At 36.0% G+C, this 17776-nt stretch overlaps 1 protein-coding gene across 3 annotated transcripts in view; it reads left to right on the top strand.

Moving 5' to 3' along the window:
- Nucleotides 1–17776, top strand: part of LOC105837687 (probable 2-oxoglutarate dehydrogenase E1 component DHKTD1, mitochondrial) — a 349118-nt gene that overhangs the window by 32083 nt on the left and 299259 nt on the right. For 2 of the 3 annotated variants that reach the window (XM_012682663.3, XM_012682662.3), the window contains exons 2-3: nt 15403–15692; nt 16827–17046. In XM_012682663.3, coding sequence (XP_012538117.1) covers nt 15403–15692; nt 16827–17046 — 510 coding nt within the window. Of the gene's footprint in view, nt 1–12265; nt 12481–15402; nt 15693–16826; nt 17047–17776 lie in introns of those variants that run through there. The other variant, XM_036287685.1, reaches the window with a different exon arrangement.

The raw sequence follows: 17776 nt of genomic DNA, 5'->3' as shown, positions 1-17776 counted from the left end.
TCCTCCGTTGAGACGAAGCGTTTAAATGTTACGCAGTGAGCTTCTCTTGGTCGCCGATTTCCGCCGCACTCACGATACAACGCTCGCAAAAAATTCAAATGATTAGAAAAAGGACAACACGGGACGACACACACAGAAAATACGACGCGTCACGCTTCCGCGTCCGCTCCCGAGCGGGAGGACGTAGGACCCGCGTGATGTAAACGCATAGGAGCTACCAAGGCTCTTGTGACGGACAACACCCCGCAGTTGTCACGTCACAATGTATATATCAAAATTAGCATGGCAAACAAGTTTACCACTGAATATATTTCCTTCGTCTTCACAGTTCTCTTCATTTATAAAAACGTCATAGTTTATGCCATCTATATTTATCAATGTGCCTTTATCATTTAGGTCATCTACATCTCTCAATGTGTTTGTATCTAAAGTTATGATAAAAATAAAACATTACTATGTAAAATTATAATAAAAATTATAATAAAATACACCACAATAACTAGCATGATTTTAAACAAACTTTTACTACAGGAAATATAAATATTTCTTTGGTAATCACAATTTTTCTCATTTACATAAGTTCAAAACTTAAAGACGCATATGCATAAAATAGTTTTCATGGTGACATGTACATTCGTACCTGATGAATACCGAGGACATTGACCGACTCCTCGTCGCGACACGCATCTGATCTTTCGTTATTTGACCCGATTCCTCTTGACGACGCTAAACACAGACAGTCAGATTTCATTCATTCTTTCTGTGACGAGCATTGGAGTAAGACGCTCATTCAGAACGTATCGCTAACTAAAAGCTCTCGAGACGTGCCACGTATTTCGTGTAAATTTGTTGCACATTCAAGCAGAGACATTTCATCTGTCGAGATGACGGCATATTCAGCTCCTGCAGACACTACGGCTTGCAGAAAGAGAGAGAATGATATTCGACTCCTGCAGTTACCACGGCGAGCCGAGAGAGTGAGAGAGAGAGAGACATACTCGACCTCAGATACTACGACCTGCCGAGAGCGAGAAAGATAGGAAGAGATCGAGCGTCAGGTATACGGAACCTCTGTAGACTAAATTTCAGTTGAGTTCTTGAGAGTGATTTCATCGGAATTAGCACGACGGCTAACCGACAGGACAGAACTCAACTCAGAGGTTTCCAATCAGTTTCAGATACGTTTTCGTGCCTTCGTTGTTTATCAGACGTATTTCCTTCCTTTTGTTCAATTAATGAGAGACATTAACAATTAATGTCAAACATTTCATATTCAATAGTTTCTATGGAACTTCAGTTTGCATATATATCAAATTCTCTGTAATTATTGTTTATGCAATATCATTTCCGTTCTATACCGACTTTAAAAGTCCGACAAAAAATATTCACGTTTTATTATAAGTTGTCTATGTAAAATTCTAATTACTTGCATTGTTTCCATAATTTTAATTGTGTTCGTTAATCAATAATAATGCTTCTTAATTTGTATAATCTTATATCTATAATTATCTATTATAGACATATTAAATATTCATTAATTTCAATACTATTCGGCCTTATGTGACTAACGATACCTTGTAAGAATTTACCTATTTCGTAATCACAAGTAATTTTAACGGACAAAGCTCACTGTGTGATATTCATGTTCATTAATGTTACTAACCGTTTAACTCATTTTATGTTAATAATTGTAAAACTATTAACCTAAATAATTTTCATTTGTGTAATTTATGTGTGTTTCGTTATGTATTTGTTAAGATAGTCCGTCTTTACCGAGATTGTCATTATTTATATCATATTCTGTCAATGTTTTTTTGAAATCATTAAATTTCGTTCTTTCGTTAATTGATTCTTTCTTCAGTTGCATCCGGCGTGCTTGATCACTAAACAACATTATTTTTTTTATTTTACAAGTCGTGTTGCTTTAATGTTTAAAATAAAAAAATTTATTTATTTATGATTATTATAAAAGCAAACGTTAAAATTATAAGTAGAAGTAAGCTTATCATTCGATATAGAATTATTAATGCTTCCGTTATAAGAGCTTTCCTCATTTGTACAAGCTTTAAAGTTTTCACCTATACCTCTCACAATATCATAAATAGAAACTTTATCTCTGGTTATAGAATTATTAATACTGCTGTTATAAGAATCTTCCTTATTTATACATGCTTCCAAGTTATTATTAATGTCATCTATATTTCTTATAATATTCATATCTAACATAGAAAAAAATATAATTAAATTATCATATACAATTATAATAAAAATGTATCACACAGCATGATTTTAAACAAGCTTACCACAAGATATAGTATCAATGTTTCTTTGATTATCACAGTCTTTATCATGATTTTGATTTGTTTTGTTTACTAAACTTGTTGCTTCCACATTTAATGTAAAAAAAGTAATTAATAAAATAATTAAATAATAAAATAATAAATATTTATAATTATTTTATATTATAAAAAAACTTTAAAGTTATCACAAGTAGAAATTGAATCACCATTAGATATAGAATTATTAATGTTTTTTTGGTTACGAGAATCTTTCTTAATTATAAAATCGTTAAGCTTTTATTTGTGACATTTCTTACTGTGTTTACGTATAGCACATCTTTCTTATCTTTTCCCACTTTGTGCTTCTCACATATTACATTGAGTTTGTGTGCAACTAAATTTTGTAATATTGTTTGCAATAAATTTTTATTATCTAAAAAACAGATAATCTGTTTAATATTTATTCTGTTTAATAAATGTAACTCGTTCCTGTATATATGGTTACATTTTAAAATTCACTGTCAGAACTGATAATCTATTGTTCACGTCAGGCATACTATAATATAAAAAATGACAGATAGAAAATGACAGAATATTTTGGTTATTATTTTCAATGGTGATTTTAAATCACATATTTCGTATCGCACTTGCGAAATTTAAATTTTAATAGACAAAGTTGTATTTTATGTTACCATATATATGTTTTTCAACTAATCTTGCGCGTCTCATATATTTTATAACATTTAATAATAATGAAAGTGGTCTTTCTATATAAACTTAATAAGAATATGTTATGACATTTATTATTGATATGAATAAAAGCATGTATGTATGTGACTCTATGGTATTTTACCTACGTGTATATGAGAATCTATGATATTCTATCTAAGTATGTATATAATCCTATTGTTACGTCCGGCGGGGTTATAGGAAGCGTATGAGCGGTGTAAGAAATGATTAAAAAAACGAAAAGAAAGAATACATGAGTTTAGTTCGTATATTTAGGTAAAATCAGTTTTATTCGAGCAGGGATAACCGTGTCCGGCCTCGCTGCCTTTATCGAGACAATACCCTCGATAGTTCCCCGATTGGGAAGGGGTGCCGTGATTGAGGGACGAGGTCGTCGGGTCGCCCGTCAGTGAATTTGCGCTAACAGTAGCCTCGCGGGGAGGCGGTTTTGGCGGAGCTGGCGCGTTAACTGAAAAAAGCTCCTGAGGTGTCGGAAGAGGTGCAGCTGGCGCTCTAATTAGGCCCTGAGGGGGTGGAAGCAGAAATACTCGCGGGTCGAACACTCCTCCGGACTCGTATTCGGCCTGGAGCCGCTTCAGTTGAATACGGCGTCCGGCCCGCCGTGATTTGCCCATCCTGAACGCAGGAATGCTATCTTTACAATAATTATAAGAAAGACGCGTGGTTCGATATGTATATATGTATATATATGTATATATATTACAAATAAATGAGGATGGGATAAGGGTATCTTTATTAACGTAAATAGTCCGGTCGCTTGATCGCTTTATAATTACGCTAGCACAAAAGATTCGGTACCGGGAAATGCTCAGGCGGTTAGCGAGAGAAAGAGAGAGGGTCTACGCCCGACCCCTCTGAGGGAACGCGAGAACGCGCTCTCACAGGGGAGGCCGGTGTGGCCGCGCTATCGGGGAAGACGCGCGGGCGTCGCGAGTCCTCCCGATGCACGAGCGAACTCCACTCTCCTCTCCGTAAGACACTATCGCGGCAAAGATCTTCCGAATCCGCTTGGGGAAAAAGAAAAGAGCCAAAGAGAGAGAGAGGGAGTCAGCGTCCGACCCTCTGAGGGAACGCAAGAAAGCATTCGCACAGGGGCGGTCGGCGCGGCCGCGCTATCGGGAAAGACGCGCGGGCGTCGCGAGTCCCCCGATGCGCAGACGAACTCCCCTCTCCTCTGTATAACTCTCCACTAGGCGAAGAAGGGAAAGAAAATAAAAAGATTCGCTCGGAATTAGAAGCAATCACTCACTTTATATAAAAGAAAGGAACTACGTTGAACTCTAGCACCTTTACACTTAATTATGCTTGCTCACAATCGGATCTATATAAAAAAAAAACAAAAGGTAAGAGATGGTTAAGTGCGGAAATTGTCGCCTCGATTCACATAAACTGAGTATGATATCGCGGAAATAATAGAAGTCCGAAGTCACAATTTTATTTTACACTCAAACGGCTAAGTCCGGAGTATGATCTCGCGGAAATAATCTAAGACTGAAATTCACAATTTTATTTTACACTCAAGCGGCTAAGTCTGGAATCACAATTTCAATTCTCACGAAAATAATCTAAGTTCGAGAAATCAATTTCTATCTGCGACTCACTACGTACTCTTGGCAGAATCGAGAAGGCAAATCCGGGTTTCGCCCGAAAATCTCTCCTTATATACCCCAAAGTGATGGTAATCGGGGGTGAAGAGCTATGAGCGGCGGGTCGTAAATTACCTGACGCCTGTCAATTATTTCTGCAATTAGTTAATTTTTGTATTTGATTTTACTTTCGTCAGATGGGATCCCGTTTCCGCGCTCATATTCTCCACTTGCGCGGCGCGTGACAATCGCTCGCTCTTTTTAATTGACCGAATTCCTAATTCTCGTTTTTCACCATGGACTTCGGGATACGAGACTTCGCGACCACGGAAGTTCCGCGTGCTCCTCCTCGCGCCCGAAGTCGTCGAAGTCATTTATCGTTATTAAGGACGCTCGGGCACCGCTGTCCCGCGCCGAACACTTCCGCACGATTGCGGGTGCACAGCCACACGCAACAGTAGAGTCCTGCCCTCTTTCTAATGAATTATTATTGAATTAATTTGGTCAATTAACTTAGGCGGTTTATATTAACAGTCTGGGGCTGAGGCGCCTCAGAATGAATCTGCATAAAGGGGCGGGGGTTGCCTCCCTTTGGAAATTTTATGCTATCTTCAATAATTTGCCGGTAATTAATGTTTTAGATTAAGCATGCGGTCCATACAGATGGATGGCACGCATGCTTAATCTAAAACATTAATTACCGGCAAATTATCGAAGATAGCGTAAAATCTCCAAAGGGAGGCGACCTCCCCTCCCCTTTATGCAGATTCATTCTGTATGGACCGCATGCTTACGGCGCGTGATACCTTGGTCCCGGCGGCGCGTGAACGTCAGCGCCTAGCTACCAGGCAATACGATTTTCGGCGCGTATGATCGTAACGGACAGCGCGAATGATTTAGCCGGACGTAACACTATGTAAACTTATCTACGTGTGTATGCGTTTATATATGTATGCGATTCTATGCTATACTATGTATATGGGTATATAATTATAATATTATATTTATGTGCGAATGATGTTCTATCATTGTATTTTTGTGTATGTTACATCCCAATAAACCCCTTTCCCACATTAGAAATTTTTTATCTGTTCTTTAAAAGGGCTTACTCAAAATATTTATCTCAATCCACTGTCACGGATCACGCAATGCATTCCCACGCGATAAGCACAGATGTCTAAAGCCCTTAAGTCGTTCCAGGCGACCGTTTTGAAGATAACAAACGCAGCCTGCGACTTAGTCATCTCGAGTCATTCTTAAACAAAGGAAATCAAGTTTCTTTTATAAAAAAGCCCTTTTGCAGAACTAATTAATGCGTATTTATAACAATTTATAACAACAAGACTGAAACCATTTTAACTGCGAGGCTAAATATCTTTTTGAATAAGTGAAAGACAACTCTTATTAAACTTTCATATATTTGTTTATAACTCGAGATCTAATAAAGATAGAGCAATGAATCAAAAACATAATGAATTCACTTCGCATAAGGATAAACATAGATTAATCAAATTACATGAATTTTTATTGTAAAAAAAATATATATATATATGAACTTTAGAATTTTAACTCTTATTTAAGATCTTATAGAACCGGGAGTAGAGCTTACGCGGAGCCCTGCCTATTTAATCTAAACAAGTGCGAGCATTGGTCCTCCAAATTTTAAGAAACAATGATTGGTCTTGAAAGGACACTCCCTCACTTACTAGAAAAATATAAAAAGAGCTGCCAAAAGCACTAGCGGCAGTACCACTAGTGCCGGAAATATTAACAGTAGTCGTTGCAGTCATAACTACAATTAGAGTCAGTGTTAACGTAAGAATCATACTCCCGCTTCTTTTCTCTACGACTATTCTTCTACTTGTATCATTTTGTCTGACTGAGTTTAAAATATAAAATATTAACGAAAATACGATAACTACTCGGACTGAACTTGGATCTCTTCTCTCCTGCAATAGAACTTAACTTTATCCTAGGAGTTGCTTGATGGTCGCCGCCAACAGAGTGATCGCAGTCTTGATTGTCGCTGACAACAGTATGGCCCCTGTCTAAACGGCAATTCCTCGGAATTCAATTATATAATTTTTAAATGCCTACAAAAGGCGGGCGACGTCAACGAGAGAAGAGATTGAAGTTTCTAATCAAAACAGCTTACAACCTGAACCAAGATTCTTCCTTTTATTTGCAGCAATTAACCCAGCTTCTTAACTATAAACAATCAATCAGAGCACCTGAACCCCCATTTACTTAAACCAATAGAACATAAGCCCGCATTTCCTGATTATAGGAAGATCCGCAAGGGCAACTCGCGAAGGTTCGCGTATAAAATTCGTCATCTCTTCGGCACCGGCTGCCCGATAAGCTTGCCCGCTCGCTATCCCATTCTCCCTCCCGTCAGCGTGTCTTAAATCCGCGCAATCAGCCCGTCTCCATTCCCGGGTAAATTGTTTCGATACATTTGACCCCCAAAAAAGGAGACACTCCAAAATCCAGGACGTGACAATGTAAGAGTATATGTAATCTTATTTACGTGTGTATATGTGATACAAAATATTATTAAGTTACATATTGATAAGATATTATTGAACCACATACACACGTAAATAAGTTTACATAGAATTATATATAATACATATTTAGATAATATCATAGAGTTACATATACACACACATAAAATACCATAGAGTCGTCGCATACATACATACTTTTATTCATATCGATAATAAATGTCATTTATGATAAAAACTTTTGTTTTATCATAACATATTGTTGCGCGCCGCGCGTCGCCCGATACATCCCTAAAGCGCCAGTCATCTGAGAAACCGATCGATATTTTCGATCGGCCGGTTGCCGGGAAGATGTTTATAAACATTATCCGATTGTCAGTTTAGTGTCAAACTCCTGCCGAGGAGGACGTGTCACGCGCTTATCCTGTTTGGGCTTGTTCGATAATAAAGTTATTGAAATACATATTACGGTTTGGTTTTCCTTCGGCGCGAGTGTGTGTGAGTGTGTCCGAGTGTTCCTACGGTGACTTGACGCAACAATATTTTTATCAAGTTTATATAGAAAAACAACTTTCATTATTATTAAATAAAATATATGAGACGCGAAACTTAAGAAACTTTGTTTGTAATTGATATGATAACATAAAGATACTACTCAGTCTATGTAAAATTTCGCAAGTGTGATACGAAATATGTAATTTAAAATTACTGTTACGTCCAGCCTTATGGGATTTAACTCTATTTGGTAGGAAGGATATTTTAGGGAGAACAGGTAAGGCAGGGAAGAACGTAGCAAAACATAAAATTCCCGTAGGCACACAAATTAAGAGAGGGTTGGTGCCTCGGGTCGAACGCACTTTTTGTGACTCAAAAATATAAGTCAACGTGCCGATAGGTCCGCCATAACCCATTTCAATCCTACATCCATCGGTCCAAGTTTTGAGTCAATGAATTGAATCGCTTTAACTCGGAATCGGACCAAATGCTATCTTTGTTCGGGAGGGGTGAGGAGTGATCGTTATTAATTGAAATAAATGATAAAATTCATGTAATAAATTAAAAGAAATAACAAACTATTCTAAATCTTTCAAATGTTATAAGAATATGAATAGGCGCTGAAGTCGATGTTTAACATAATTTATTAGCTATGAGTTTACAAAGATTAAATTACAAGAATGGTTACTAAATAAATTTCGCAAGAGTTTACGAAGTTTTAAAAATACGCAAAGTATTGTTATTGAAGCTGTCAAATATGCAAAGGGTTATAAACATAAATTTCGGTTGAGTTTACAAAGTTTAATGAAGGGTTATTAATAAGGTTTTAAAATACACAAAGGGTTATAAACATAGATTTTAGTTGTGTAAAACTAATGGGAAATTCTTTGCTTATGAGTTACATTACGTCTTAAGTAATTCGGGGCGGGGAGGTGAGGAAAGTACAGACTCTCGAAAATTGAAATCCGAAACCGTGAATTATTGTTTGGACTCTCGAACACTAGGGGCGGAATCCGCGAATCGGGACGCCTGGCCGGATTGTCGAACGGTAGACTCGGAATCCGCAAACCGGGATGCCTGGCCGGACTTTCGAACGGTAGGCTCGAAATCCGAGAACCGGAAAGAAGGGGGACAAGAAACTCTAAGAGGGAATTATTTATAAATAATAGGAGCGTGTTTTAAAGAATTAAAGCAGAAAAGAGTAGATGAGTAACATAAAAACAAAAGAAATTGTGATTGTGGAACTTACTCATTACTGGTTCTCGAACAAATTTGTCGGAATCGAAGGGATTTCTTGACCGGATGGAACGGCACTAAAGTTTATTCGCGTACTGATTCTACATGATTATATTCTTTAACTAACTAACTTTAATTGACTCACTAACTGGGTAACTGTTTGGTAACTAACTGCTGCTCTTCAAGATTTGGTATTATATATACAGTGTCTTACAGAGGGAAGATCCAGTTGTAGGTGATTCAAATATTCTAATTGGTAGGACTCTTTTTCAGGATTATGTAGTGAGTGAATTCTAAGTTTTCTTATTGGAGAAATAGTTTTTCCCTTTTGACCAATCATACGTTGAGTAATCTGTTGAAAGCTTCTCTGTTTTCTCTTACATATTTTTAATTTTATCGAAGGGATCTGACCTATCGCGTAGGTTAGCTTCGGGTTTAAAAAGATAAGTAATTCTTTATCGTGCTAGACGTGCTACGGTATGGTTTGCAGATGGAGGAAACGGTTATTTATTTTTTGCTAATGTTTAGATTCTTTATTGCTCGTTTTCTTGTTAAGAATCGTGAAACCTTGCTTTAAACCCGAGTTTGTTTTTGTATTTCTACCTTCAGAATTTATTGTTTGTTGACTCGATATTTAAAAGAAGTTGAAATTATCAACTTCGTCGTTTCGTCCATCGATTGTCACGTCTCTAATAGACTAATCCTAGACGCATAAAAAAATTATCGGAAAAAATTATCGTTGAAATTTATTTTGTAATCTTATTTGTTTTTCTGACGAAGGGAAATCGTGGAGTCTGCCGGACGTAACATCACTATTGAAAAGGATAACCAAAATTTTCTGTCATTTTCTATCTATCATTTTAAGCAATAGTACACATTAAATAAATTTAACATATTTTGTAAATTTTACTTACCATTTTTTGCTATAACCTATACAGCACAGAAGCTTTCAGCAACATTGCTGCAACATTACAATATTACGAGTTGCAATGTAATATTGCAGAAACGTTTCAGAAATATGCAATATCAATATTACGCCAAAATGTTCCAGTAATATTGCAGAAATATAATAAAATTTCAAAAATATAATATTAAAAAATATGCGTCAAGAGTTCCAATATACGTGCAACTTCGTATAAGAAGACATTTGTGACATTTTTTAATAGCTTTGTGAGATTTAAATATTTGAATTTGTGTGTAATATTTATACAAAGATTATAATCTTTTTGAGATTTATAATAGAACAGTAAATTAAATAATACTTTAAATAAAAAAATAAAATTATCATATGATTAATTATTTGAAAAATTGTTCAATTTACTATTCTATTATAAATTTCGAAAAGTGCAATTAATTGACTATAAATATTAATGCTAAGAAATTCATATATATGTATTCATTAATATTATTGCTTTTGACAATAACTAAAATAATGCTACTTCATAAAAATAATGCTACTTAGATAATAGAACATTGTGTAAGTTTTTATTTCTATATAAAATGTAATAATAACTTTCTAATTTTTTAATATGCTTTTAATATATTTTAGATTTTAATAGGTAAACTTTGAGAATATATAAATTGTGACGTGACGTTTTTCGTCAGTCACAAGGGCCAGATGGCCCGACCGGGAAAAGGTCATTTGGGGCCACTCATTACCCCGAGCGGGGGAGGAGCGGCCTCTCCTTTTCTAAATAAGATTTCTTTAGTTCTTAAGACAAGTAGGTATCCGCCAAGCGGAAGTTGCGCTCCGCGGAAGAAGTGGTGTGCCAAGATGACCATTTGTATTTGATTAATGGAGCAGCCGTCGGGGGAAGGTTAATAAGAAGCATAGACGACCGAGCGGCGGGGCCCCGGACAGCCGGAGGACAGCGATTAAGGGCAAGTATTCGCGTACAGTACCGAGGTACGTAGAAAAGTCGAGGGACAAACACTGCCGCTGTGTCTCATTATAGAGGAAGGAGCAGCAGTCCGGTGCAGCCGGGGACGACGCCGGGGAGAGAGCATGCGCCCTTATACCCGACGACCAGGGTGGAGGAGACCCCCAGCCGAAGCGGTCGCCACGGCCTCAAGGAATCAGCCGGACGGGGCCTGATCAACCCCGAGCCGGCTCAGCAGTCGCCGATACGGCAGGAAAGGACATCGAGGCATACAATCCGCATCTTTCAAATGGCGCGGCGTCACGACCAGAGGCGCCCTCGGACGCTGAGATCCTGCAGGACTGGCGTAGGACCCCCATCGACTAGCGATCGGTGTGCGCGAATCAAAGCGCGATCGATGCGCGGGCCGCTGCCGGCGTCCGCGGCGCCCCCGACCGCTTACGGTTCGTCACTGTTCGGCGAGATATCAACTAGAGCGGTTCCACGGCTATCGACGACGTCAACCAGCTTGTAAGGCCACCACTTCGACCACGCGGTAAGGGCGGAGGCGACCGGCCCGGCATTTCGTAAGAATAATTACCCTACCGAGCGTTCGGTGGGCGAAATAATAATATTCGGGATACCGAGAGTCGAGTTGCCGCATAGCAGGGCCGTGTCGATCTCCGCCTCGTATAGATTATTTGTTACGCCTATTGTCTCCTCCCTCGGGGAGTATGTCGAGCCGACAGTCGATCTTTGTAATTGTGTAAGAATTAAAGTCTGCCACATACCGAGAGTGCGAGCCAGGTGCGCAGTACCGAGACGAGCTTTCGTAGATGAGAATATCCACGCGGAATGCTCACGTTACGTTGCGGCCTATCCCGTCCATCGTCTATTGTTAACGTCGCGTGTCGTATTATTGAATGTAGAGTGTAGCCTATAAAGAGTAATCTTCGAGATATTGTAAATGTCGAGTTAAGTACGCTACAGCCGTACCAGAGAGTCATGTCAAACGATTAAATTGTATCCGATGACAACGTAGTTGCCATCCCAATTTCAATACACGCTGATTATACCTATTAACTCGATCTAGTTATTCACGCGAGACCTCTCCTCTCCTATTCCGCGTACCGAGAAAGAACCTCGCCCCTCTGCCATTTCGTGTGGAGGCGGGCTAGCCGGCATTCGGCCGTTGTGCAAAGTACTGAGTTTTGCGATTTTTGTGCGGCGCGGATTCCGCGCCTGGCGCCCAACTTAGAGTAAGGAAGTGACGAGCACGACGAAGTTGTAGACGCGAGAAAAGTAACGTCGCAAAATATATTCAAGAGAAATAAAAAAGAAATTCGTTGCAATTGCGTAAATTCACAATTTTTTATCCGAATTTCGGATGCAAAAAGATTATAAAGTTACAAAATTGCAACGAATTTCTTTTTATCTCTCTTGTTTTTATATATTCTGAAAGTTGATCTATTAAATTTGAAGTATATTTATAGCAATGCGTTTCAATGCATCTAATACATTGTATCGTAACATTGCAGTAGTCTTACATTGCAATATTTTTCAGGGCGAACATTTCAGCGTTGCAAGCTTGCAGTAAGATTGCAGAAACATTTCGCAACGTCTATGCAATATTACAATATTTCAATGTAAGGTTTCTTCAATGTTTTTGTAATCTTTCGGTGCTGTATGGGACAGGCTGTCTCTTAATGGATATCCCAACTTTTTACCATAGGAAATGAATTGCCGACTGCAACCTTAGTTCACACATGTACGACATATGTAATAATAATTTTAGTTATTAATATTTAAAATAATTAATTATAAATAGTTTTTAAGTGTATTTGGTAAAACTTTCAATTTAAAATAATTTTTGCATATTATTATTGATGAATCAAGGTTCAAATTTTTAAGATTCCAATATTGGAACGTCTAAAGTTCCAGGTAGCTGTGAACTATGCGTATAGAAGCTTGGAACACACGAGTTTCAAATCTGAGACAAATCGCACTGCAGCGATGACCCTCCACTATTTCAAGAATTGTTGGAACTATACTAATACAAACTTGGAAGCGCTAAAGTTCGGTTTTTAGTAATCTCTCGATTTCGAGATTATTTGAACCGTAGTGGTACGAATTCGGAACTATATAGGGTAGAAATATCGGAACTATGTATACCATCAGAGTATCACTGAATTAATTTAATTCCAAATTTTTTTCCGTGTGTGCTCCATAAGTGGGAAGAAGGCCCACGATTTAAATAATAAGAAACAAACGTGGTCCTTAGAATCAAAAACACGAGTAATAAGCATTGTGGTAGAAAAATAAATAAGAGCAAGGAGATAAAAAAGAAAGGAGCGTGGAAGAAAGCAAAATAGGGAAAAACCAAGGAAGAGATAGACAGTTAAGAAAAATAAATTAAGTAAATTAAATAAATTAAAAGAGAAGAACACAACACAGATAATAGTCTTATTTTCAATTTTTCGTTCAATAAAAATAAACCGTTGAGCATTAATAACGAATCTTACGCGATAAATATCACAGCTGACAAGTTTAATGAAATTTCTAACGTAGAAATTTTACATGAAAAATGGTTTATTAATATGGTCTTAATAATGGTCTTACTAATAATAATAATTGGTCTTACTAATTTAGTTCTGCCGTTGGAAATGAGGTTACTATTACAACTAGAAGAAAAATTAAATTTGCCCGTCTTTGATAATAAAAAAGAATGGACAGTGTTAGAATTAATCAAAAATATAGGGGAAAAAATTTAATTTTCTTCTTTTTAAGTTACCTTTATATTTCAGATATGTAAACGATTGTTTTGGCCGCTCCCAGAAACTCTGTAGAGATTTTATTAAAGACTTTTAACTTTCTTAGTGATAGACTTAAGTTCATTATTGAATTGAGCACTAACAACCTCCTAGACCTCACATTAATAGTCAATAATTGCGAAATAATACTCGATTGGTACGAAAAAGACCTCCTCTGGTAGATTTCTCAATTATTTCTCTCATCATCCTAATACACAAAAAGGAGGTCATTATTGGTTTAGTTGTTTAGTAGATAGAATTTTCCATTTGTCACATCCCATGTTTCACGAAAAAAATATCAATCTTATTATTAATACATTAATTGAAAATAGTTATCCCATCCCATTCATCTTTCAAACAATACATAATAGATTGAATTATCTGTACAATAAAAAACACTCGTGGAATAATGACCAAAATAGTGGTCAAGGATCTGAAAAAGGGTTTCTTTTTTTACAATTCTCTTTTGAATTGCAAGTTAGTATTTTCTACTAACAACAGTTTAAAACAATTAATTGAAAATGGCAAGGATGGTTTAAATAGCATGTCGTGCTGTGATGTGGTGTACAGAGTATCTTGCCAAGATTGTGAGGCATCACATGTGGGCCAAATTAAGAGAAAATTAATCACCAGAATTAAAGAATACAAAAAAGATATCGATAAAAAATGGTGGTTCACCATCTGTAATTTCTAATCACAGAAATGTCTCATGAGTTTGATTGGAAGCATGTCTGCATGTAGCCACGGAGCATGCGCATATATAACGGGACTATATTCAGTCGCAACATTTCGGTATGACAGGTATCATAACTTGCCAAGTGGTCAGCTTTAACGATTAATATCTCGCTTCGCGGAGGAGAACGACTTATTTCTTTCAGATTCTTTTATGCAAAAACGCGTCGATTGAGTGTAATTTCATCGAAATCGGAGGAATGTGGCTCAAAGTAAACATTTACCCTATACAAATTTGATAGCTGTCAAAATTCTGTCGCAATGACAGCTACTCTTGCAACACGAAGTAAGCGCAGCGAGAGAACCAATCGGCATCGTGGAAAAGCGTCAATAACAAACTTCGAGAAATGCGAGATAGACAGGATTTAATTAATTTATTTTATTTCAACTTATTTAATTTATTTTTCTTAACTGTCTATCCCTTCCTTGGTTTTTCCCTTCTTTGTCTTCTTCCCCTCTTCTTTTCTCTTTATTTCCTTGCTCTCATTAATTTTTCTACCATAATGTTTATCATGTTTTTAACTCCAAGGACTACGTTTGTTTCTTATTATTTAAATCGTGGTCCTCTTCCCACCTATGGAGCACATGTCTGAACTACAGCACAATGATGCAAGTATTAAATTTTAGTTTACTGGTTATTTATCTTGGTTAACAATTTATGACACTAATACACAATACTAAGACTTCGGTCATATTTACAGTCCATTTTCACTCCACAAAGAATGGAATGCATAACGTACGAATTTTTATCATTACTGATCGTTTTTATCGATGGACCTCTGCTAACTACACCGTTTCACTTTAACTATTAATGAGAGGAATTGTTACATGTCTGCGTTGTTTCCGACTTTGATTTGACGTATTAATTATCTGTGTTTTATGATTGTATTTAATATTGATAATGATCTAATTACAGATCGAAACGTTTACTTGATTTTTATAATTTATTAATATAGTACACTGAATACAATGACATTCAGTATTGGCTCATCTGCCCGTTTTTCTTCTAGTTGATTTTTTCATTAGAGTCTTATATAATATAGTTAATTTTTCTGTTTTATTTAATTTTACGTAATACAGCATAGTAAATTACTTTATTATTTTTTACGTTAAAAATTTATAACAGGTATTATTATTTATATTTTTAGTGCCAAAACAATATTTGGATGAACGATCGAGGCAAAGTAATTTTTACAGACTGGTCAGTGCATATAGAGCTCATGGACATAAACAAGCTAAATTAAATCCTGTTTCTACTAGCAAGTTGGAATTATTATCTGAATTGCAACCAAAAAATTTTGGATTAAATTTAATGGATAAAGTTTGCTTTCGAGGAATTTTGTTCACGCAACAATATGAAGGAACGATAGAAGAGGCTATTCGATTTTTACAAGCTACATACTGCGGTACCATTGGAACTGAATTTGGTTATCTCGAGGTAATTTGTAATTTTTATAAAATTACATTCTTAATGCACAAAGATTCAAGAGTTTATTTTACAAATTATAATTATGTTGAAACACTTTTGAAGTCAACTAAAAAATAGTTTTTGTTTTGATATTTGCCTTAATATTTTGGGAATAAATTACACAAAACAACATGGTTCGGGTTTTTGAAGACTATAGGTCATTTCCGACGTAATTTTTTACGCTGAATCCGAATTCGGTCACAGAATTGCTCTATCACGTCGGAGTTTTGAGATATTTTAACCTAAAAGGGCAAAAAATGATGTTTTAGGGTGTTTTTGATGATTTATAGTATTATCATTATTCTACTATTGATTCTCAACATATTTTTTCCAAAAAATACTAAAAAAGATCTTCTAAAAAAATTTTCGTTTGTCCCAATATTATGTTTTTTCGTTGAGTTATGTCAATTTGAATTCTTAAAGACTTTGACTCGCGTAAGTGCAGTGTATGTACATACTTCAGATCCAGAACTCTCTGAAGCAAGCATTTTTAAGGGAGTCTATAATTCAGTAAAATTTGTATTTGCAATCAGCATCTTTAATAACGCTCACTACGCGATTTTATCTTATTCCTTGTAACTTTGTCCGCCATCTTGAACTCGCTATCTTAAATTTTTTAAAACTGTAATATCCTAATCAACCACTTCATAAACCTTCTAAATACGAATTCTCCTGAAGTACAGACTCTTTAAAAAATCCTTGCTTCAAAGGATTCCAGAGCTGAAGTATGTACATTACGCAAGTCAAAGTCTTTACAAATTCAAATTGACATATCTCAGCGAAAAAACATGATATCGGGACAAATAAAAATTCTTTTGGAAGATCTTTTCTAGTGCTTTTTGGAAAAAAAAAGTTGAGAAACAATCCTAAAATGATGACAATACTATAGATCGTCAAAAACACTATAAAACACCATTTTATGCACATTTAGATTAGAATATCTCAAAATCCTGACGTGAGAGAGCAATTCTGCGACCGGATTCGGATTCAGCATAAAAAATTACGTCGAAAATGATCTACGACCTTTAAGAAGCCTTCAGAACACCCTCATTTGCAGGCCTTTGTTATGAATAACTTTTAAAGAGAGGATTTTTATTTTACTAGACGGAAGAAGAGAGAGAATGGTTCGCCGAAACCGTAGAAACAATTTTAGCAGAACCATTGAATAATGAAACGCGCAAAACAATAGCTATGGAAATGTTAAAGAGTCAAACTTTTGATAACTTTCTGGCCACAAAATTTGTCAGTCTAAAAAGATACGGAGGAGAAGGAGCTGAGAGTATGATGGCCTTCTTTCATGAGTTTTTCAAACTATGTGTCTATGGTAATTAACAAATATTTAAATAAAATATAAAACTTTTTTGAATATTAATTTTGAAATTGTATGAGTAATATTGTATGTGTATATGCTTGTGTGTGTATTTTACATAAATACGGAATGTTTCTTTTTTATTTCTTAAAAAAAATATCTCGAGAAATGTGGATAATACGAAAAAATATTTCTACAAAAAATTTTAATTTCGAAAAGAACATAAAATGATTCCACCTAGTTTGACCTTCGATGGTCATATAAAGAAAATCATAAAGAATATCTTCAAATTCTTAAATAGAATCTCCTTCTTAAATGGAATTTTTTAATTATATTTTCTTAGCCTAAAAGCTTTTAAAAATATTATAATAAAGTATTTTTTTTACTAACAAAGTACTTTTGACGAGTTACATAAAGACTGACGAGTTATGTAAAAATTGAAAGTATAGTACTGTCGGCATTATCGATAATGCACCAAACGAAGGCTAACTAGATTTATAAGTTTGCATGCGCGTAAAGAAACCTTGGAGTCATTAAATACAGTCCGTATAAGACGAATCGTAAGCTCTTTATCTTTGCTAAAACATACACACACACTCGGGCGCGCGCGCATGCACATCACGCGCACGCACGCACACCCTCAGAAAGGATACTTAGAAAGGATTTCTGGTACCAAGACAACAAATATTCTTGACATATTTGATCTTATTACAATCCCATGTAGCATAAAAATAAAACAAGATTA

This window comes from Monomorium pharaonis, chromosome 5, assembly GCF_013373865.1.
Source record: "Monomorium pharaonis isolate MP-MQ-018 chromosome 5, ASM1337386v2, whole genome shotgun sequence".
Taxonomy (NCBI): domain Eukaryota; kingdom Metazoa; phylum Arthropoda; class Insecta; order Hymenoptera; family Formicidae; genus Monomorium; species Monomorium pharaonis.
This window is presented reverse-complemented; position numbering and strand designations above follow the sequence as displayed.